Genomic DNA, 23,471 nt, shown 5'->3' with positions numbered 1-23,471 from the left:
TTATATTCAGGTTTCGATACAACCTTACTGTAATTCAACTGACACATGATTACCCACAAACCATTCAATGTCTATACTGCAGACACTCAATACTGCTACAGAACCAGAAGCAGTCCTGCCTAGCCTGGCTACCTACAGTAATGACCTGCCATGAGAGAGAATATAATGTGTCTCTCTAGCCCAGTTTACACCTTGTGCTAACATGCATCATTTGTCCTGATCTTGTCCACATTCTGATTGTGCACACATTTTAAAGATAGGTGTAGACGATTAAAGGACGCATTGTGATCTGATTGCGATCAGATCTTTCTGACCACCTTTGGAAGTAGTCAGGGACCCATTGTATCTAGATATCAGTCAAGTGTAAACAGATCTGGATGGTCAAACCATTTACCACTAGAAAGGGCCTGGCCTCGAGGGACCCCCATTCGAGCCAGTGATTAGTCTTTTGGACGTGAACATTCTGACAGTCTAATAAATACATTTCATATATGCTATTGCAAAAATAATCATTGGTTGTGTTTATAAAGGTAACATTAAAATATGAAAGGAAATCTATTTAAAATAAAACAATTTAATGTAACTGCATACAATAAGTACAAATGAACAACCACTTATACACCACAATTCAATACACCACAACAAAGATCATTAATTAATTATTAATTTGTTAAGGGCAGGTCTTCAACAACATTTTTAAACATTTTTTTTCTTCTGAAGAACAGAATGGCATATTTTGAATTTAAATATATTACAGTACTTTGAGTGTTTTCCATACAGTGAGGCCCCAATAAATCTGATCACAGTGTGTACACATTGGACGGATAAGAGACACACTTTAAAACCATGTGTAGATCTGACCAACTTTGATCAGATAGTGATTTGATCATATTGATCAGATCACAAAACCCACAGGTTTGGACATGGTGTAAACGGGGCTTTGTAAACAGGGCTATGTGCCATAGAGCTCCACCTGTCCATGATTGTGAGGGCCCACCCTGTGACAGCCCAACCCAGGTGGGAGGCGCAGAGCAAGAGAGTGGGTGAAATGTGGCTCGACAGGTCTGATGGGAGGCTCAGGGAAAGAGAGAGAGAGAGAGAGAGAGAGAGAGAGAGAGAGAGAGGCAGTCAGCCAGGTAGAGTCAGGTGCTGTCTACAGTCTGGGACAGTGTCATAGTTCTATACAGTAGTAGAACAGTAGGGATTGTGTGGAGCTGGTCTGTAGTCTAGCCCCTGACTGACTGGCACTCAACAAGAATACCAGGCCTTGTTCATCAACTGGAAAATGAATTCTACATAACACTGAAGAGAGAAACTTGTCAGAGTGGATCTTTCTTTCCCCTCCCCTCTTGTTCATTCACTCTCTAGTCTCTCACACAGTGGCTGGAGCTGGGGGCTGTGTGAGTTTGTACTGTAGTCCAGAAAGAGAGTGAGAGGAAGAGAGGGAGGGAGAGAGGAAAAGAGATAACAGGGGAGTGGACAGAGGCCAGGGGAGACATGCTACGCTACAGCTCACCAGGATCGGTCACCACCACCGAGGACAGTCCAGAGCAGCCCAGTGAGGTAAGGAGCCCCAGGGGGCCACTCTGTCCCAGGATAGAACCCAAACATCACTCATTCACCTGTCAGATGAGTAGCATGGCGTGTTGGTTTGTGTAAGTCAGTGTGTTTGTAGACTATCTGGTGTTTGTTTGCTTTTGTCTCTGCTCCCCCCACTCCCCGTTCACTTTTCTCTCTCTCAATCTGTTTTCCTCACGTCTGGCTGCTCAAGGCTAGTTTTCGTAGCATGTCTACATCACAACTAATCATTCTCACTTTTTGAGTGTTGCCGGTATGTTGGAATTTTGCATGTGGCTCAGGGATACGTGTATCTGTTTGAGCTTGTAATGAGAGCCGAGTATCTGGGAGGCAGGGCTGTCATGTTTATTTGATCAGCCCAGAGCGCAAAGCAGACAGCGTCTTTAAACTGCCAATAAAAGCCATTCTCACAGCTAATGAAGTGACACCAAAGGATTTATAGCCAACATAAAAGCCAACATGGAGTTGGATTAATCCTTATGATGATTACAGCGTCATGTTTCACTCTCAACCAAGAGATTGCTTTAGCAATTACAGTATGTTAATCAGCTCCTAGGGCACCTTGGTTCTAAAGGGATGTGTTGAACTTGTAAACAAGATAGTGCTAGCATGAAGTGGTATAAGGCATATTGATGCAGTTACCTCATTGCAGTCACATTTGCATCATTTTTGTTTGTGGTTTCACAGTCTATAATTATAAATACTGATGGTGACCTGTTGTATTTGGACCCCATCAGAAACATTGCTCTGCTTATTTTAACACAACAGTCAGGCTCATTACAACACAAATGTTGTGTCTCACATGCTTATCACATTATATATGAACCAATCCATTTTTATGTCGTAAAGAGTGACACTGGGTAACACAACACATTTCAATTTTCATCCAACTATGACATTGATTACTGGTGCATGAGCTTGAACTGAGTGACATTGACATTTTATTTTTTATGTCTGTGTGTGTTTCTATCTGTTTTTGATTGTCCCAGAGGAGGATCCGGCGCCTCAGACTAACTCTTCATACAGGAGACAATGGACAGAATGAGACCAAGAAACCAACCTCAGTGAGTCTCAAAATGCACACCCAGTCAGCCTCACACACCCAGGCAGCCTCACACACCCAGTCAGCCTCACACGTCTTCATCTTCACCACCCTATGGAGCCTGGATTTATCTTTTCTCTCTCTCTCCCCTCCCTTAATCTTTGCTTCCTCAACCTGTAGTCTGTATGCTCTGCCTCTCTCCCTTTCTTATTCACAGCCCTCTCTATCCCTCAAACACACTCAAGTCAGGTGAGAATTGTGAAGTAGGAACCAGCTTTGATTCAGTTCTAGAAACATTCCATGGACTGTAGCATTCGGGGCGGCAGGTAGCCTAGTGGTTAGAGTGTTGGACTAGTAACTGGAAGGTTGCAAGATTGAATCCCCGAGTTGACAAGGTAAAAATCTATTGTTCTGCCCCTGAACAAGGCAGTTAACCCACTGTTCCTAGACCGTCATTGAAAATAAGAATTTGTTCTTAACTGAATTGCCTGGTTAAATAAAGGTTAAAAAAACTGTTTACACAATACAGAGACGAGGAAAAGGTGGAACCACTGAGATTTACTGCTGTTACATTATCTGGGCTGTTGGTTATGCAATTGTATCCACACAGGGGTGTGTACAGTACATACTGTAACGAGTGCACTGAGAGTCGGGAAGCAAGTTCAGGGAGTGAGTGTTTTAACAACGCACAGACATGAAAACAGAGTCAATAACACCTGAGGAAAAGGGAGTGACCGATATAGAAAAGATAATCAAGGAGGTGATGGAGTCCAGGTGAGTGTCATGAGGCGCAGGTGCGCAAGACGATGGTGACATGTGTGCTGGATAATCAGCAGCCTGGTGACCTAGAGGCCGGAGAGGGAGTATACATGACACATACACAGCTGTGTCTGATTTTCACAGTACGCTGCACAAGGTTAGGAGCTGCGTGTCCATTTTCATCTACAGTAGAACTCTCTTCAGCATGCACAAGCCTAGCTGACAACAGGATTACACAGAACCGCATACTGTTGTCTGTTTTCAGATGCCGTATGTCATATATAATGTACACGACACATGATAACATCATACTGTAACATTTTGTTGGTCGTCTTATACAAATGTTTAGCCAATAAACAATCACGGAATTCTTTTTAATTACATGGTACCTACTTAGTACACATGGGTAGCCTACGTCATAATAAAGGCAGGCATGTTGTTTGCCAGAGGTGGTTCGCCGTTTTGCTCTGTTTGTGTTGAGAAGCTGTGGTCTGGCAAAGTTACATCAGCTAGTTTGTAATGTAAGTGTTTGACAGCACACAGTGTGCTGCTTAGAATCACATTGAGGTTAGGTGAAGAATGATTCGGTCGCTCCTCCACAGAGACTGAGATAGTGACAGAAAGCAGAGAGATAGGTCCATGCTGTTCTTTGTACCTTGTACACTGTTTCTCTAACCTGCCCCACCCCTTTGTCATCACAGTTCAGCTGATAGCAGTGTGATTAATGGTGTCATCTGATGGTGTTTCCCTTCAGGAAGCTGTGCATGTTTACAGCATTACTAATGATGAAAGACGACAGCCAGGTCAGGGTTGAACAGAGAGCAGCACAGAGAAGAACAACGTTGGGCCCTAGTTAATTAGGACCCAGAGTTTTTCCTGGTTTAGTTATGTGGTCTGGAAATACTCAGGGCCCTGCTGATGATACTTCACATCTGTGCCAGTCATATGAGGGCCGTGCCACTCTGCCATGGCCAGCTGTGCGCTTCAGACTGCAATGTGGTATCAGTCTGTGCTGAAGCTAGGCCCACTTAACGAGCCACCCAGCACTAACAAGAGCAGCGCTCTGGAGCGGCCAGGACACATCGCACATTACATGAATAATTATCCCAGCCCATTAACTTCAGAGACCTTACAGATAGAACATAAACAGACGATTAGTATGTAAGGATGTACAGTGGGAAATGAGGAGAGAAGGATGATCAAAGTGCCTCCCCTCCAACCACATCCCCTCTAGCTTCCCTTTATCTATTGACTTAGCAGGCATGTTGAAGGCAGCTGACATAACTCTTCCCTTGTTGTCAGGGTTTCATTCAATAATGCCAATTCAGTATTCATCAGTACAGTACTTTGAGTGAATCAAACAATAAGCAGATGATGTCACTACGACCTACATCTGAAAATAAAGGTCAGCATCAAACATGGAGAGCGACTATCGTAAAAGTCTGTGGGCTGTCATTGACACTATATTATTTGATGGTTGAACTCGCTGTATGTAGATGTTATCTTCAGAGGAATTGAAAATATACGTAACAATAGGGAACACTCCCATATTGTGCACATATTCTTGGTTTGTTAGTCATTTGGAAGTGAAACCTGGGTAGCAGGAGACAAAAAGACTGTGGTGTCGCAAAGAGATGGAGAAGACGAAGAAAGAAAACACATATGACAAGATAGTTAAGTGAAGGAGGGAGGAAACATCTCACATTTAAGTCGGAGATATCATGTTTTGGAAAAGGACAATGACGAAAGTGGTGATCTACCATGAAATTAAAAAGGGTGTGTCCTGTAACCCGACACTCCGTGTGAGACAGGCTTATCAGTGACTCTGACCTGGATGTGGTGTAATGCATCTGCTCCATGTGAACTGCCTAGAACTGTGGCACAGAGGTGCTAGACTGAAAGTTTATACGCCTGCAATGTAAGACCCCCACTGCCACAATGGGCTTGAGTCAAAGGATGGTGTTTTTGAAGTTAAGGCATTTTAATCAAATGGGTTACAAAAGCAAATCTTTTTAATTCTACATGACATGTACTGTAAGTTCCATATACAGTTGAAGTCTGAAGTTTACATACACCTTAGCCAAATACATTTAAACACAGTTTTTCACAATTCCTGACATTTAATCCTAGTAAAAAATCCCTGTCTTAGGTCAGTTAGGATCACCACTTTATCTTAATTAAGAATGTGAAATATCAGAACAATAGTAGAGAGTATGATTTATTTCAGCTTTTATTTCTTTCATCACATTCCCAGTGGGTCAGAAGTTAACATACACTCAATGAGTACTTGGCAGCATTGGCTTTAAATTGTTTAACTTGGGTCAAATGTTTTGGGTAGCCTTCCACAAGCTTCCCACAATAAGTTGGGTGAATTTTGGCCCATTCCTCCTGACAGAGCTGGTGTAACAGAGTCAGGTTTGTAAGCCTCCTTGCTCGCACACGCTTTTTCAGTTCTGCCCACACATTTTCTTTAGGATTGAGGTCAGGGCTTTGTGATGGTCACTCCAATACCTTGACTTTGTTGAAATTAAGCCATTTTGCCACAACTTTGGAAGTATGCTTGGGGTCATTGTCCATTTGGAAGATGCATTTGCGACCAAGCTGTAACTTCCTGACTGATGTCTTGAGATGTTGCTTCAATATAGCCACATAATTTTCCTTCCTCATGATGCCATCTATTTTGTGAAGTGCACCAGTCCCTCCTGCAGCAAACCACCCCCACAACATGATGCTGCAATCCCCATGCTTCAAGGTTGGGATGGTGTTCTTCGGCCTGCAAGCCTCCCCCTTTTTCTTCCAAACATATATTTTTATTTATTTTTTATTTTTTTACCCCTTTTTCTCCCCAATTTCGTGGTATCTAATTGTTCCTCCAAACATATCAATCAATGGTCATTATGGCCAAAAAGTTATATTTTTGTTTCATCAGACCAGAGGACATTTCTCTAAAACGTACGATCTTTGTCCCCATGTGCAGTTGCAAACCGTAGTTTGGCTTTTTTACGGCGGTTTAGAAGCAGTGGCTTCTTCATTGCTGAGCGGACTTTAGGTTATGTCGATATAGGACTCGTTTTACTGTGGATATAGAATTGTTGTACCACCTTCCTCCAGCATCTTCACAAGGTCCTTTGCTGTTGATCTGGGATTGATTTGCACTTTTCGCATCAGTATGTTCGTCTCCAGGAAACAGAACGTGTCTCCTCCCTGAGCGGTATGACGACTGCGTGGTCCCATGGTGTTTATACTTGCATACTATTGTTTGTACAGATGAACGTCGTACCTTCAGGCGTTTGGAAATTGCTCCCCAAGGATGAACCAGACTTGTGGAGGTCTACAATTTCTTTCTGAGGTCTTGGCTGATTTCTTTTGATTTTCCCATGATGTCAAGCAAAGAGGCACTGAGTTTGAAGGCAGACCTTGAAATACATCCACAGGTACACCTCCAATTGACTCAAATTATGTCAATTAGCCTATCAGAAGCATCTAAAGCCATGACATCATTTTCTGGAATGTTCCAAGATGTTTAAAGGCACAGTCATCTTAGTGTATGTAAACGTCTGACCCACTGGAATTGTGATACAGTGAATTATAAGTGAAATAATCTGTCTGTAAACAATTGTTGGAAAAACGACTTGCGTCATGCTTAAAGTAAATGTTATAATCGACTTGCCAGAACTATAGTTTGTTAACAAGAAACTTGTGGAGTGGTTGAAAAACTAGTTTTAATGACTCCAACCTAAGTGTGTGTAAACTTACGACTTCAACTGTACATGTCCTAAGGAAAGGAAATAAAGCTCAGGGCACAAAGCAGAATTACAGAGGTATATAGCACAGTGGAGTCTTTCATTATGCAAGCAATTTTGATACACAGCCAAGCTTAGATAGTGTTATGTAAATTAAAGTAGTGAATAGTACAAGGTGCTATCTAGAACGTAAAATTATTATTTGGCTGTCCCAATAGGAGAACCCTTTGAAGAACCCTTTTTTGTTCCAGGTAGAATCCTTTTGGTTCCAGGTAGAACCCGTTTGGGTCCCATGTAAAACATTTTCCACAGAGGGTGAGAGTTCCCAAAAGTTCTACCTGGAACCAAAAAGGGTTCATCCTGTGGGGACAGCCGAAGAACCCTTTTGGAACCCTTTTCTTTCTAAGAGTGTAGAAGCAAATATTGCCCATTGCTTTACAACAATTCTATATCAATTTTGAGTTCTTCAGACTAGGCCTCTCTCATCTGGTTTTCCATGAATACATAACACTGACAGTTCAGTAAGGGTCAAATTCCTTTGGCAGGACATGAAAACTGTTTTCACAGCCCCTTATCTGACTGGATAGAAGAAGAAAAATCTGTGTCTGTTGCAGCTACAACTTCAAAGAATCCAGGACAAAACTGGAATAAATGCTCCCTCTGCAAACATGCTGAAACACCTATATTGTAATATTTAAAATGCAATAGAGGCTGACATATTGAGTTATTTCAGAGGGTGTGTACAGTACTGGCCATAAAACATAATGCCGGCCATTCTTCTCTCCCATCTGTTGGAATTCACATTGGCTATTTGGAGCGCCTCATAATTTCTCGTCAGCCTGCTCTCTCTGTGGATTATCTGGTGTGTAAATGTGAAGCAACGTCGAGCTCAGGAGGCCATGAAACAACAGTGGCGTCATTGTTCCCCATCTCTTATCTCTGCTGGATGGGCGAAGGACACATTCTCTCTCTGGCTTGATGGGCTGCAGAGTAGATGTTTTGGCTGAAGTTCCTCTGAGCTAATATTTATTTAGTATGGAAGCTCCTATTTTCTCTTCTTAGAAACAAGAGCTTTTTTATACAGTACCAGTAAAACGTTTGGGCACACCTACTAATTCCAGGGTTTTTCTTTATTTGTACTATTTTCTACATTGTAATAACACATATGGAATCATGTAGTAACCAAAAAAGTGTTAAACAAATCAAAATATATTTTATATTTGAGATTCTTCAAAGTAGCCAACCTTTGCCTTGATGACAGCTTTGCACACTCTTAGCATTCTCTCAACCAGCTTCATGAGGTAGTCACCTGCATTTCCAGGCGTGCCTTCTTAAAACTTCATTTGTGGAAGTTCTTTCCTTCTTAATGCATTTGAGGAAATCAATTGTGTTGTGACAGGGTAGGGGTGGTATACAGAAGACAGCTCTATTTGGTAAAATACCAAGTCCACATTATGTCAAGAACAGCTCAAAAAAGCAAAGAGAAACGAAAGTCTGTCATTACTTTAAGGCATGAAGGTCAGTCAATCCGGAACATTTCAAGAACATTGAAAGTTTCTTCAAGTGCAGTCGCAAAAACAATCAAGCACTAAGATGAAACTGTCTTTCATGAGGACCGTGAAAGGAAATGAAGACCCAGAGTTACCACTGCTGCAGATGATAAGTTCATTAGAGTTAACTGAACCTCAGATTGCAACCCAAATAAATACTTCACAGAATTTAAGTAACAGACACATCTCAACATCAACTGTGAATCAAGCCTTCATGGTTGAATTGCTGCAAAGAAATTATTACTAAAGGACACCAATAAGAGGAAGAGACTTGCTTGGGCCAAGAGACATGAGCAATGGACATTAGACCGGTGGAAATCTGTCCTTCGGTCTGATGAGTCCAAATTTGAGATTTTGGGTTCCAACCATCATTTTTTTGTGAGACGCAGAGTAGGTGCACAGGTGATCTCCGCATGTGTGGTTCCCACCATGAAGCATGGAGGAGGAGGTGTGATGGTGTGGAGCTGCTTTGCTGGTGACAGTGATTTATTTACAATTCAATGCTCACTTAACCAGCATGGCTACCACAGCATTCTGCAGCGATATGCCATCCCATCTGGTTTGCGCTTAGTGGGACGATCATTTGTTTTTCAACAGGACAATGACCCCAAACATACCTCCAGGCTGTGTAAAGGCTATTTGACCAGGAAGGAGAGTGATGGAGTGCTGCATCAGATGACCTGTCCTTCACAATCACCCGACCTCAACCCAATTGAGATGGTTTGGGATGAGTTGGACCGCAGAGTGAAGGAAAAGCAGCCAACAAGTGCTCAGCATATGTGGGAACTCCTTCAAGACTCTTTGAAAAATATTCCTCATGAAGCTGGTTGAGAGAATGCCAAGAGTGTGCAAAGCTGTCATCAAGGCAAAGGGTGGCTACTTTGAAAATCAAAAAAATATTGTTTAACACTTTTTTGGTTACTACATGATCCCATATGTGTTATTTCATAGTTTTGATGTCTTCACTATTATTTTACAATGTAGAAAATTGTAAAAAATTAAGAAAAGCCCTTGAATGAATAAGCATGTCCAAACTTTTGATTGGTACTGTATATCAATTACCATCCCGTGTTGTTGATGTCTGTCATCAAGGAGTGTACAGAAACTAGGCTTCTCCTAGCTCTTTCCCCACAAAGCTTTGCGGTAGTCCAAACCATTCTTTAAAAAATAAATGTATGGATTATGACTAAGATGTGGTCTAAAAATGAGTATAATGACTGTTCCCAGTGATCAAAACTACAGTAGACTATTTTCAACAAAGATGGTAAATCTGTCATCAAGTTTGATGAGAACAGGTACATGACCCATGCATTTAATGATCTACCCTTTAGCCCATATCATTATCTGAAAGAGGGGAATGCATTGTGTACATTGAACCATATCATTTGCAAACAAAATATTACAAGCATTCAGTGATCATCAGGTTACAGGGTTGTGAAATATGTCCATACATTGTGAACACACAGTTTGTTTGTTTCTGTTTGTCTTCTCAGCAAGAGAAGGTTGTCAACGGAACATGGAAGAAGAAGAACACACTCATCCAGAGAGAGAGGCCAGCTGGCAGTGAGTCACCTGTACAGGTAAACTACCACAACCACAACATAAAAAGCTATCATGGTTTCCTACATAGAGGCTTTTGAAAGGGAAAGTTACAGAATGTTATGGTGAGAATATGGGAAGTGACTTCCTGAATTTGTGGTCAACTCTGCTATTGGCGTGTGAAACACAAATATGCAAACTATGCACTGTATGTAAACAAGAACATTTAGAACCTTTTGTATTATCCTTGATATAACCTATCCTCAGATAATTATTGATTAAGTATTGATTTCTGTGTATGTTAAACAAATGTTGTCGATGTGTAGTATTGGGTACAACCCTCTGCCTCTGGTAGAAACAGAGGTCATATGGACCTATGTGCACAACCTGGTCACAGAGCATTTCGTATTATTCTGTACGTGAATTCGAGTCTCTCAATTTTTGTATGATATGTTATGTTTTGTATGGTATGTATTAATTTGGGGATATCCATCACCCACTTCAAATTACAATTCATATTATATGTTGTGAATTTTCAAAACCTACAATATGTTAGGTATTTACTAAATGTATGATATGTTACGAATTCTAGCTAGGTGGCTAACGTTACCTAGCTAGCTAATGTTAGGTAGGCTGGAGTTAGGGTTGGGGTTAGGGTTAAAGGGTTAAGGTTAGGGTTAGTGGAAGGGTTAGCTAAAAGGGCTAAAGGGAAGGGTTAGCCAACATGCTAAGTAGTTGCAAAGTAGCTAAAATGTAGTAAGTAGTTGAAAGGTTGCGAATTAGCTAAAATGCTAAAGTTGTCCGTAATGAGATTTGAACTCGCAATCTTTGGATTGCTCGACATTTGCGTTATCCGCCCACCCACAATACTTTTGTGTTTGCCATCTGACTTATGTAACCATACCAAACGTAACATATCATACTAATTTGAGTGTCCCAAATTTATTGTCAAAGGCAAACAGATTCACCTTCCATCGTTTATACTGGAGTCTGTGGCATAGTAGGGCGGGCCATTGTTTTGGCTCCTCTATTGTTGAATAATGTAGGGTAGATAACAGACTCAAATGTGGGCTGGCTGCCTGTCTGATCATAACAATGGAAACATATTGCTTCTTCACACAGTAAGACTTATTCATCGTGAGACTGATAAGATTCTGTATCTGTGTCACCCAGTGGATTCCTCTCATACTGTATGTTACTGTAAGATAACATAAAGGTGCTTGAGTCACTTCTTGATACTGCTGAGCTACAAAGGACCTGTGTCAGTGTGCACCTGTGCTCCTTAAGAGCCCTGTTGGAGAGGAACAATAGCAGGGAGACAGCAGGAGCTCATGTACTGGGTTGCAGAAATATGACACCCTCACTACACCCTGTTTCCATCCCTGCTTCCCAACCTCCAGATTCAAGTGCTCAGCAGCAATGCTCGAAATACCTGGGCATGCGCACATATGCAAACGCACAAACACTCACATAGAGGCGAACACACACACATCTACAGGCTGGTAGAAAGTCTGCCTAGATAGAAACCTGACCGGGTTGATCCTGTCTCCCTCAGCACCTCAGTGCAGCGACCAATGGGGAGCTAGAGACGTCGCTGCAGCGGCAGCACGGGCCCAAGGTGTACGGTGTGTTGCAGGGGACAGGCTCGGATAGACAGCAGGAAGTGATGGCGTGCGAGTGGTCTGTCAATCACCTGAGGGATGAGATGAGTTACATCAAGGAGGTGAGTGGAGATGGAGAAGATAACGATGAAGCTGATCCAAGTTAAGGAGTGTAAACAGAGCAGAGGTCTATAGTACAGTACACCTGACAGGCCTGCAGGGTATCCAAGAGCTAACACCAGGATTCTGTAACATGGACAATATTATAGATTTGCTAATTAAGCACTAAGGATGGATTACTCGAATCGTGTGTTGCACAGGTGCGAGATTCCCTGGAGAAGGTCAGAGAGCGGATGTACGGCCAGTTTGGAGGAATGCAACATTCGATGCAGAAACTATCACAAGACATCAGGGTAAGACAATACACAAAGGCACACATGACTAATAAGACAGCTAACAGCTTCTTATAAGCACAAAATGGATACAAAATCTGAGAATTGGGTGTGCCATGTGTGTCTCTCCAGACTGCCAACTCCCAGAGGAAGACTCTGGAGAAAGAGGTGAGAGTTCGGACTGCAGCCATGGACAGCTTTGACCAGATGAACAGCTCCCTCATATCTGCCAACATCGACCTCCAGGTACAGGATCAACAACACTGTCAAACAGGCCTGTCACTGTCTCGTCACGGCCATCCCACTGGGCACCTACGTCAGTTCAATGTCTCGTTTTGATTTACATTTGTGAATTCAATGTGAAATCAAACAAAAATGTCACCCTGTGATTGGATTTAAGTTAAAAGTTGGGGGTTTTCCACTTTGATTCAACATCATCACATAGAATTTTGGGGTTGAAATCACGTGGAAACAACATTGATTGAACCAGTTTTTGCCCAGTAGGATGTCTCATAACCCCCCCATGGAAAGTCTTAATCCTCTTAAACAGAGATGTGCAGCACTATACTTACGGATATCCTGTCTGGTTCATTATACATGTTTGTTTTATAAAGTAGCTCGAAGCTGTTAATCTTAGTTTCAGTGTATGACTCAATCTTTCTGCTCATGATTGCTGCATGCAATAATGCCCATGGTTGGTATTAGGAATTAAAGAACTAGCTTCCTTTGCAGAAATCTCTACTAGAGAGCTGTCACAATCGTGTGGACACCCGGGATGAGATGAAGAGCCTGAGAAGCTCATTTCAGCAGGCTGAGGAGAGGCTGAAGGAGAGGGAGAAGCAGCTGGAACTTGCCCAGGCTGAGAACCACACACTCAAACTGAAGGTAGAGTACTAATGTAAACACAGCACACCAGCACCACACAGTGGCACAGGCCTGGTAAGTGTTTGCTTTTTGTTTATGGGGCACAGTTTACTCTAGTCATTAGTGATCACAGGATACACAGGATACACCATGAAGTAGCAATGGTCATCACAATTGTTAAAAGGTTATAAAAACAATTCCAATAAATGCAAAAGTTGGACACCGGATGAAAATACTCAAAACATTTTGAATTTTTAAAATCAATTTGATGGATAGTCTAGTCTAGTGGGTAGGATTCGGTGCTCTCACCGCCACGGCCTGGGTTCGATTCCCGGTCAGGGAACACACTATTTGGCTCCCGAGTGACACAGCGGTCTAATGCACTGCATCTCAGTGCAGGAGGCTTCGCTACAGTCCCTGGTTTGATTCCAGGCTGTATCTCATCTAGCCGTGACTGGGAGTCCCATAGGGCAGCGCACAATTGGTCCAGCGTCGTCCGGGTTTGGCCGGGGTAGGCCGTCATTGTAAATAATAATTTGTTCTTAACTTACTTGCCTAGTTAAATTTTAAAAATACATTTAAAAATTTGACAATTAATGAATGTTCAGGGATTTTGGTGGGAATTCAGGTATTAAATTGGTCAAATTTGCAGTTATATACACATTTTCTAATGGTATCAGTTTCTTATGTGTGCTAAAATAAAAACATCAATCCAGACACCCAGGTATTTATATTGAGAAACAACCTCAATTTGGGCTCCATTTGTAGCGCAAATATGCAGGTCCTCAGGGTCAACATTCTGTGAGAACAGCATGAGCTTGGTTTTACTTGTATTTAACACTAATGTAAGATCTGTAATTGATTTCTGAAATGAATCATTGCCATGCTGAAGTTCATGAATGGCCTGCTGCACCGAGTTGGCCCAGGAATACAGAACTGTGTCATCTGCATAGAGATTAATGTTACAAGTATTAACAGTGTGTCATTAATATACAAGGTGAACAATAATGTCAAACCCTCAAACCCTGAGGAACACCTTTTTGAATCTCAATAAATTCTTAATTAACCCCCTCTGTCAAGCTGACCTGAGTTCTGTCGCTAAGATAATTCTGAAACCATAAACAGGCTGTATATCCCAGGCCATTTCTTGATAACTTCTTCCGCAAAACAGAATGACCAACAGTGTCGAATGCTTTGACAGGTCAATAAACAAGGCAGCACAGCTCTTTTTAGCATCCAAGGCATTGACAAGATCATTAACAACTAGCGTGGCTTCTGTGGCAGTACTATCTATGCCCAGACCTAAACCCTGATTGGTTTATATTAAAAATACAATTATCAGATAAAAAGGAACGAGGTTGTACATTAACCAAGGATTCAACAATCTTAGCTAAACAAGGTAGTGTTGAATCCCCACCGTAATGGAGTGGCAGCACATATGCAGATTTCCATGCCTTTGGAATAGTTCCTGGTAACAATGTTAAATAAAAAAACGTGGGCTACTGAGCCAGCAATAAAAGGAGATGCACACTTAAGCAGACCAGGCTACAAATGATTAGCCACTGTGGATTTTTGTCTAATGTTAGCATAGTGTAACTTTTCCCTGTGCATTCAGATAGTGTATTAACATAATAATCAGCTTTGGCTTTTTAAACTAGTTTTACACACAATTTCTCAATCCCCTGACAGACTGCCAGTCTGGGCTGAGTCTGTGAATCTAGTTTTGGCCCAGGCAGCATCTCTGTTGTGTATGACTCTGATAGCTCTGGACTGAACCAGGGGCAAGTCCTATTTTTAATTCTCCATTTTTGCGGCACAGTCGGTAGCGCGCTGGACTACGGGCTAGAAGGTCAGAAGGGAGACCTGCTCCCTGCTGTTTCATTACATTGCTGTCAGAAGTGGGATCGGACCTTGCATCCACGACAGTGCGTGTGCTTGGGACTCCCAATCACGACCAGTTGTGATACAGCCCAGGATTGAACCAGGGTCTGTGATGCAGTGCCTTAGACTGCTGTGCCACTCGGGAGCATTGGGTCTATAAGGAGCCCTCGGCATTCTATGGAAAATTCTCTTCGCGCTATGGCAAAATGTGAAGAATTGCAGTAAAGAATTGTGAATAATTGCTTTAAAACGGCAACTTTTTCTGTACGCCCCATTGCAAAATGTGCAGAATTGCATGAAAATAACGTAAAAATGTTCTCTCCACTGTCAAGAGGGTGGCTGCTAAAATGTTTTGCTTGCAATGTGGTAGGAGGCGTTGTACGCACATGTGGATACTTCGGCCCCTTATAATAAGTTCAGAATTTTTGTGGCCACACCCCCATCAAAGTTGACCATCCCTGCATTGTATGATTGATATCTCTCTGTGGCTTACTCCGTTCTTTTAATTTACCTCTCTACTTCAGTCTCAGAATGCTCTGCTTGATTTCACACATTTCATGTTCTGGTTGTTTCATTCAATGTTCGATTGTGACTCCCCTGATCCTTTGACTGATTGGCCTTCTCTGACCTGTTTGTCCGCTCTGACCCCTGAACACTCAACTGCAATTCTATGTGATGATGAATGACATGTCATTGACAGATAGTTGAAGCTCAAAGAACCAGTCCTCCAGATTTGAACTATTAACATTCATGCCGGACTCACTAGAAAAATACAGAATCAACAGACATTTCTACATGAATGTTCTTTAGCAGGTCTTTGTATCGTCACAGTGTTGTTTGAAATTAAATTGACTGATAGATGTGTGCTTGTGTTGTCCAGGTGGAGTCGTCTCAGGAGGCCAACAGCCATACAGTGCAGGAGGTGACAGCGAGGCTACAGAGACAGTATGAGGAGAGACTTCAGGAGGAGCAGAGGAAACACAGAGAGGAGATAGAGAAGCTACAGGTACTGCTGAGTCTCCTTCTGATATCACTTCGCACAAGCCACTGCCTGAAGAGAAAGGGCGGTGATCGATTAATCATGCGAAAACCAAGGCTGGTGATGTTTTCACCATCTTACATATGAATGAAAAGTGTATATGTAAACCACAGGAGGCTGCTGATGGGAGAACAGCTCATAATTATGTCCGTAATGGAGCAAATGGAAGGGAAACCATATGTTTGATACCATTCCACTGATTCTGCTCCTGCCATTACCATGATCCCGTTCTCTCCAATTAAGGTGCCACCAACCTCATGTGATGTCAACCGTATGAAAGGTTTCAGTTTCACTCTGCTCATACAAGTGGTATGAGTCTCCCTCTAGTGGTACAAGTAACTCACTATGGTACTGTTAAATGTAGAGTAGCCTAACTTCCAAGTGTTGATATGATAATGAGCCCAGATTAAATTGTATGTTCTCTGCCTTAAAGCTTTTAATATATTTTGTTTACCGTCAATGTTTTTCAACTAGGCCCAAATTGATGAGTATATTAGGCGATTAGAAGAGGCAGAGAAGAATGCTAAGATTGCGGAGGCCAAGATCGCTGAAAGGGACCAGAGGATCAGTGAGGTGGAGCGCCTGCTGGACTGTATGGGACAGGTAAGACCCAGAATAACGCATCCAATAATGCAATAATGCATGCAACATTATCTTTATATCTATAGTTTTTAGGTGTAATATGTCCTTTGGGCAAGAATACTATAATAATATGTATTTTTTGCAGGAAAAGGGCCATCTTCAGAAGAAACTGCAGGAATGTGAACAGCGTCTACGCTTGATGGAAGTGACATACAAAACAGATGCAACTGCAGCAAAGAGGTACAAATGCCAAAACAAAAATAGCATTTTATATGTTCCATCCCATTGAAATGTATATACTGGAGTGATAGCACTATAATTAATTATTACAGTTCTCAAAAGTTGGAAGAGGAGGCAGGGGAGCTCCGTGAGAGAATCAAACACCTGAATGACATGGTGTTCTGTCAGCAGAGGAAGGTCAAAGGCATGATAGAGGAGGTGAATGACTAAGATATGTCTCTCTCTCTCTCTCTCTCTCTCTCTCTCTCTTTCTCTCTCTCTCTCTCTCTCTCTCGCTATGTCTCTCTCTCTCTCTCTCTCTCTCTCTCTCTCTCTCTCTCTCTCTCTCTCTCTCTCTCTCTCTCTCGCTCTGTCTCACTGTCAATGGAAACATGAGTACACTGACATATGAATGTTATACTGATATGCAAAGTTTGTTTATTTTTTTCATCTTGAAAATGTAAAGGTTGAATCATTACGAGCTAAAGTGGCACAGAAGGACATGTTCATCTCAGAACTTCTGGACAGAATTGCTATTGTGGAGTGTGAGGTAAGACTGGACTGCGACCACACTATGTACTGTCCACTTCCCGAACATTATGAATGTTGGTGTGGTTTTCAAAACTTTAACTTCATGGATGCATTCATGTCCAGCGTTCTCCTACGTTTCAGATCGTCAATCTGTGTGTTGTCCTTTGACATGACTCTACCTCTAAATTCAGTGTTGCACTTTTTGTGACATTATCTGTCTCTGTCTGGTCCACTTGGATTACATCACATCCACCTCATTTGCATGATCTGACTTTGTTCCTTCCTCCTAGAATAATGAGTTAGAAGACAAGCTGAAGTATTTTATGTCTGTACAGAGTACGCCAAGGGAAGTTGTGCAAACCAGAGAGATAGGAGTGGGCTGTGATCTGCTCCCCAGGTATGAACCACTGGTTCTACTATACACGTGTCTTCATTTCCTGTAGTTGGGTTTCTCTTTTAAGTTTCTTATTCTGTTTTCTCATTTTACTTCCACAGACTTGAAATACAAGGGTATGAGATTGAAACTAATGTCCAACCTCCAGCAGCACATTACCAACCCAGACAAACCCCAATCCATCCCACTTCTACAGAATACCTAGGACAGTCTAGGACATTCAGATCAGGTCTACCGCCACCCAGCAGACTGGAGTCTAGTTTACTGAGATACACTCCTCCTGAGTACAGCAGGTATCTGTCAACCAACTCCTCAAGGTCCTTTGGAACACTAACCAGTCCAACGCTGTCTACGTCTGACCCTCTAAGCCCTGATCAGTCCAGTACAGAAGAGCCTGCCTCAGTTCCAATCACAGATAAAGCCTCAAGTCCAGAGACGGACATTTCAGCCCCATCCTGTTCTCGACCAAGATCAAGCCCATCCAAAATCTACACACCTTTCATGAAACTTATGGAGATAACAGCAAAGATTAACATTGAGTAATCACATGAATAAATACTTTTTATGAAAGCTATTCAGTATACTGTATAAGGGAATATGTTGCATATTGCGTAAATAGTCTACTGTTCTGTAAATAATACTTGAAAGTATTCAATTATGTTTGGTTTTGTTTACAGTTAATGTTCTTGTATGGTTTATGGAATTCTGAATTCACTATCATGTATGAAGGTTTAAATTTATACTGTATCTTTTTCTAACATTTTTAGTTTGCTCTCTATAAATTAGATGCAATATTATTTTATTATTAGTCAAATGATGTACAAATATGTAAAATACATATACTTTGTGCCTTTATTAACAGCTTCATCACTGATACTCCACAACTGTGATGATAATCGTTTTTAACATTTTTTAAAAATCTATTGGATAATATTTAACTATATCTGACAAAACTGAAGAACTGTATTTCTACTGACTGCCATCCCTGAGCCACTGGTATAAGTAATTTGTCTACACTGCCAGGACTGTGTATATGAGAAGTTATGATAAGCATGATGTGCCTTTCTTGAATGATACTCATCCAGCGCATACTAATGAAATCAGTGTATGTTTTATTATTATTATTCATTATTATTATATGACCCTGCTCGTCGTCTTGACCATGTTCTGTTATAATCTCCACCCAGCACAGACAGAGACAGAAGAGGACTCCTCTTCTGAAGAGGACTCCTCCCCTCATAGCTTGGTTCCTCTCTAGGTTTCTTCCTAGGCCCTGGCCTTTCTAGGGAGTTTTTCCTAGCCACCATGCTTCTACACCTGCATTGCTTGCTGTTTGGGGTTTTAGGCTGGGTTTCTGTACAGAACCTTGTGACATCAGTTGATTTAAGAAGGGCTTTATAAATACATTTGATTGATTTGACTTTGGAAATGTGACATTGTGGTGTTTTTATAATCATTCATGAAAATGGTCACAGTCCAGTGGCTGAAATTGTTCATTTTGTGAAGCTTTCAGTGAGGTTATATGTAGCATCCAATTGTTTATATATACACTAGATGACTATAGAGGGTTGAAGCCACCATGACTCCATCTTGGCACTACATAGCTACACCGTTTAACATACTATTTTTGGAACCTATAGAAATTAATGTATTAATGTCTACATTCGTTTTTGCCACAATTATTCTATTAGCGACACTGTAATGCATACTTTTAAATTATATTGTGTGAGCTAAACGTAAAACGCTCATCAATAATTGACTGTAGGTAGGCCGTGAATGGCCTCACACACCAGTACAGTAGGTGGCGGTGTATGCACCTAAACGTTGGATGCAATCCGCCAACCAAATCCTAAAGCAAAAGAAGAACAATATTGAAGGTATCATACTTCCGTACTACTTCCGGTTACAATTACAGCGCGCGAGCTACGTAGCTACCAAAATACAAGTTCTAGCTAACAGGCAGCTGAATATGAATGTATATTTTATCGAACAATATAATCCCGTTAAGTGTAAAGCTAATGGACTAACTAAGTCATGTTTTATAGGGTAATTTGAGCTATTCGGTAAGCTTATTTGGGCGGGTTTTAGACTAGTAGCTACTAGCTTGCTAACAATGTCCTCGTCATCGTGGGCAGCTCCATCAGAACGCCAGGGGCAAGTGGGGGATCTCAAAACCAAGAGCAAAGAAGAACTTGGTGAATTACTGTCACGCCAAGATAAATTATTATCTAACAAGTAAGTAACTTCATATCATTCATCTGACAGAAGTGAACTCATGGTTAGTCTCTACAACAACATTACATTATTCTAGAAACTTCCAGCAGTTGCGGAGACAGTGGTGCCAGTTTTGGCGCTTGTGTGTATATACTATCCACCTGTAGGCTAGCTAGCTGACGTTACTTGAACTAGGGAAATGCCTTTTACCCTGAACCTGACAGAACCTGACATTCCTTTGTTTTACTATCACTGCCAACTACATTTAAAGTTTAGCTGAAAGCAGTAGTTAATTATTGACTATCTCTTGTTGACAGACAGATTTGATATGTTATCAACAGGAGGTTTATACAGACCCTTCCAGACAAAGGGAAGAAGATCTCAGACTTTGCAGAGAGAATATGCCTTGCTCTTGCCCACAATGAAGAAGAGGAGAGGAAGCAAGATATGCTGTCTTCTGTCAGGACAGAGCTGCAGTCTAAATACCAGCAGGCTTTGACACAAAGACCACGTGGTAGCCAGAATAAACCAGGAACTTCCCAACATAGGAGACAAGCTGGGGACACAGCTCCTGGAAATGTCCAAGAATTGGACGTCTCACCTCTGTCACCTAATGTTCAGGAGAGCAAAACAGTTGACACGCTGAAAGAAGACAGTGTGTCCAAAATATCTGCTGCTGGAACCATGAATATGGCCCAGGCTGGTGATGATGCAGAGGTCTCTCCAGACTCTGACAGGACAAAAGAGAGCGACCTAGCGGAAGCCTTGCAGAGGGTCACTCTGTCTGACCACTCAACTGGCTCGGGTGGATCCCTCAAAGACACATTCAACAGACCTGCTACAGGCAACCCCTTCCTTGGAAGGCAGCCACAGAAGAAACCACACTACATAGAAGTCCTGGAGAGGACTGAGAAGGACCCGGTTACGAGGAGACAGAAGTACAAGCCTAATCAGTAAGTCCACATTGTATGAAAGTATGAGAATACTGTATAGTTCAGTGATGCTGCCTTTAGTTATGGAGATGCACTAATATTTTCACCTACTAACTCTTATATTAACTCTTCCTGTAATGTTTGCAGGTTTGCCCACAATACTGATGGCTCCCCGTCAGGGTCTCTGTCACCCAACCAATCCCCTGGAGGCTTATTACCATCACCGGTGCTCTCCGTTGAGGCCAGGAGGGAGCGAGACAGGAAGCACATTGATGACATCACTGCGGCCAGGCTCCCACTGCTACACTACGGCCCTGCCCAGCTGCTGACACTGGAGCAGTCAGCTGACCTGCTACACGAACAGACCAGGAAACACCAGGTGAGTGGCCCCTGGGTCTGTCTGACACATCACACCACAGAGCAACATTTAAGGCATGTCCAACAACACCAAAATGCTCACTGCTCAAGGTAACAGTTACCCCACAGATTACATGAGGGAATGAAATGTGTTATAAGTGTTGAGGCAACGTCTACCTAGCTATTCCATTATCACCACAAAAACATTGCTCATCTGATGAACACTCCCTATGCTACTTCCGTTCATGGTATAGCATAGCAGCCTAATGCTTACTGCTAAGCACTTGCTCATTTTCCAGGTTAATTACCCTTTCAATGTAAGCATCTTTCCTGAATTGTGTGTTTCCCTCAGGAGTTGCAGGCCAAGCTGGCAGCCCAGAAGCTGTCTGAGGGGCTGAGGTTCAGCACAGGGAGCTATGTTGTGGAAGGGGGCTCGCTGGGCGCCTACAGGGAGGTTCATGACGACGGAGCCCAGCTCTCCTCAGAGGAAGACTAATCCAGGGGGCCGCAGCAAGGAAACTCTGGTGACCCCTGACCTCTGAGACAACAGTCTCTGTGCCCTGCATCAGGACCTATGGAAGGAAGGGGATTGGCAATTCAAAGACTACAGCCCTGCTTGAGGAGATGGAAAGGGTCATGGGCATCGGGTGGTTTTGAAGGCACAGTGGGTGTCCCTGTCTTGTCTATCCTGGGAGGTAAATTGTGCGGGTCTTGGTTCACCATCAATGATTCACTGAGTTGTCACCCAGTCAGCATCCTGTCCAGTTTATCAGAGCTGCCACAGAACCTTAGGCCTCCTGTTGGGTGAGGATGTTTTAGCCTCTTGCAGGGAGCATTAGGTATGCTATCTCACCATGTTTTCAGAGAGTAAAAGATCAGTTGTGTGATGAGGCTGGTATTGTTGACTCACTTGTTGGTTGCATTTCCAAAAGACTGCAAAGTAATGACTGTCTACATGTGAGAAACATAAAGAAATTATTTTTGGGGTGATCTTTTTCTACAGTGTTTCTTATTGAAAATAAAACTCTGTTCTTACCATATTTTGGTTGATCTTATTCTAGAAATGGGAACAAATCATCATAGCCCTAAGTTCTGCGAGCTCTGAAAATAAAGGTGGAAGCGGTTAATTGCGATGGAGCAGTGTGCTGACATTTTCCAGCAGAATGTTTTCTTAACCCCGCCACAGTTTGATGAGAGCTATGACTCAGCCATCATTTAAAACCTGTGATGTTATCAGTGGAGAAATCTGTGACACGCTTTAGAAGATTAATATACGGTCTAGTGAAATATTGCAGCTTGATGGAATTGGGCCCAATGGCTGAAATACATCTGGCTTGCATTTGGCTCATGTTACTTCCCGGAGTGGCAGGGTATGATGGGATGGCAGCAGACTGACATGCCATTTTTCAGCTTTTTATTTTATTTTTTACTAATGCTGATAAGGAGTGCCAACAACATTAAAAACTCTTCCCAAACATCTATTCCCATCACCTCCAGTCCAATCCTCCCTAATTGTTATACAGACCCGTTTTAACTTTAGTACGATTCAGGAATTTTAATGAGGAGAAGGAGAGAAGGGATTGAGGCGAGCACAGTGGGGAAATGAGAGAGAATTCATGTCGGTCTGTCTGAGCTCCATGGTTGATGCTCCTTGATAACCCCTGGTAATTGCTGCTGAGCCATTGGTGGGAGCTGCTATAGAAAAAAACACCATCTGGCTGCTGTGTGTTTAGACACAGGTCTGATGGACTCCAGAAAGCTCTGCCCGAACGTCCAATAATAAATATGTCAGCGAGCTCAGGAGAGGATCTTCCTCGTACTGGTATTAATTAGGCCTACCTTGCTTACATAAATGTGGAGACTGTTACCAATTACGGGGTTGCATTTTTCCTACAGCTTTGCTCCATGGTTTCCGGCCTGCGCTATCACTCACAAGTACATTGATATGTCTGAGCTGGAACCAAGCATGCGTTCTATGGCCAGAGCCTTTAAGTTGTTCGTTTGGGAGGTTGTTTATAGTTGTGGTGAATCCCACACCCCTTACCTCAGATTAATAAACTGCTCAGCTAGTCTGCAAATGATTTGCTCCAACTGTGTGTCCGAAATCACACATCTCTGGGGAGCTGGAATAATTTGCAATTGGGAAGGCAAAATGGCATATGATTTTAAAACTGCCTGTTCAAAGAGCAGCCAGCTCGGCCGTACAGTGAACAGTGATGTATAGACTGGCATTAAGCTCAATTTGGATTCTCAG

The 23,471-nt window shown here is 42.3% G+C and overlaps 1 protein-coding gene across 1 annotated transcript; it reads left to right on the top strand.

Moving 5' to 3' along the window:
* Positions 1-1,101: 1,101 nt before the first annotated feature.
* Positions 1,102-22,257, top strand: LOC118394172 (uncharacterized). Its single transcript, XM_052460775.1, has 18 exons — positions 1,102-1,563; positions 2,568-2,642; positions 10,166-10,252; positions 11,767-11,934; positions 12,133-12,225; positions 12,337-12,450; positions 12,937-13,089; positions 15,830-15,955; positions 16,463-16,591; positions 16,716-16,810; positions 16,903-17,008; positions 17,256-17,339; positions 17,611-17,717; positions 17,816-18,254; positions 19,765-19,949; positions 20,270-20,881; positions 21,008-21,239; positions 21,570-22,257. Exons 1-18 carry the CDS (start codon positions 1,498-1,500, stop codon positions 21,711-21,713), a joined length of 3,015 nt encoding a protein of 1,004 aa, XP_052316735.1. The 5' UTR covers positions 1,102-1,497; the 3' UTR covers positions 21,714-22,257.
* The last annotated feature ends 1,214 nt before the right edge of the window (positions 22,258-23,471 follow it).

The sequence above is a fragment of the Oncorhynchus keta genome, chromosome 14 (genome assembly GCF_023373465.1).
Source record: "Oncorhynchus keta strain PuntledgeMale-10-30-2019 chromosome 14, Oket_V2, whole genome shotgun sequence".
Classification (NCBI taxonomy): Eukaryota; Metazoa; Chordata; class Actinopteri; order Salmoniformes; family Salmonidae; genus Oncorhynchus; species Oncorhynchus keta.
Note: the sequence above shows the minus strand (reverse complement) of the source record. Positions and strands in the feature narration are given on the sequence as shown.

What these genes read in the sequence shown, in the direction of transcription:
- LOC118394172 (XM_052460775.1), top strand. Translation starts at nt 1,498, where the DNA reads ATGCTACGCTACAGCTCACCAGGATCGGTCACCACCACCGAGGACAGT. An exon ending in GATGCAACTGCAGCAAAGAG is followed by an intron (nt 16,811 to 16,902) that starts GTACAAATGCCA and finishes TAATTATTACAG; the next exon opens with TTCTCAAAAGTTGGAAGAGG. An exon ending in AACAGACCAGGAAACACCAG is followed by an intron (nt 21,240 to 21,569) that starts GTGAGTGGCCCC and finishes TGTTTCCCTCAG; the next exon opens with GAGTTGCAGGCCAAGCTGGC.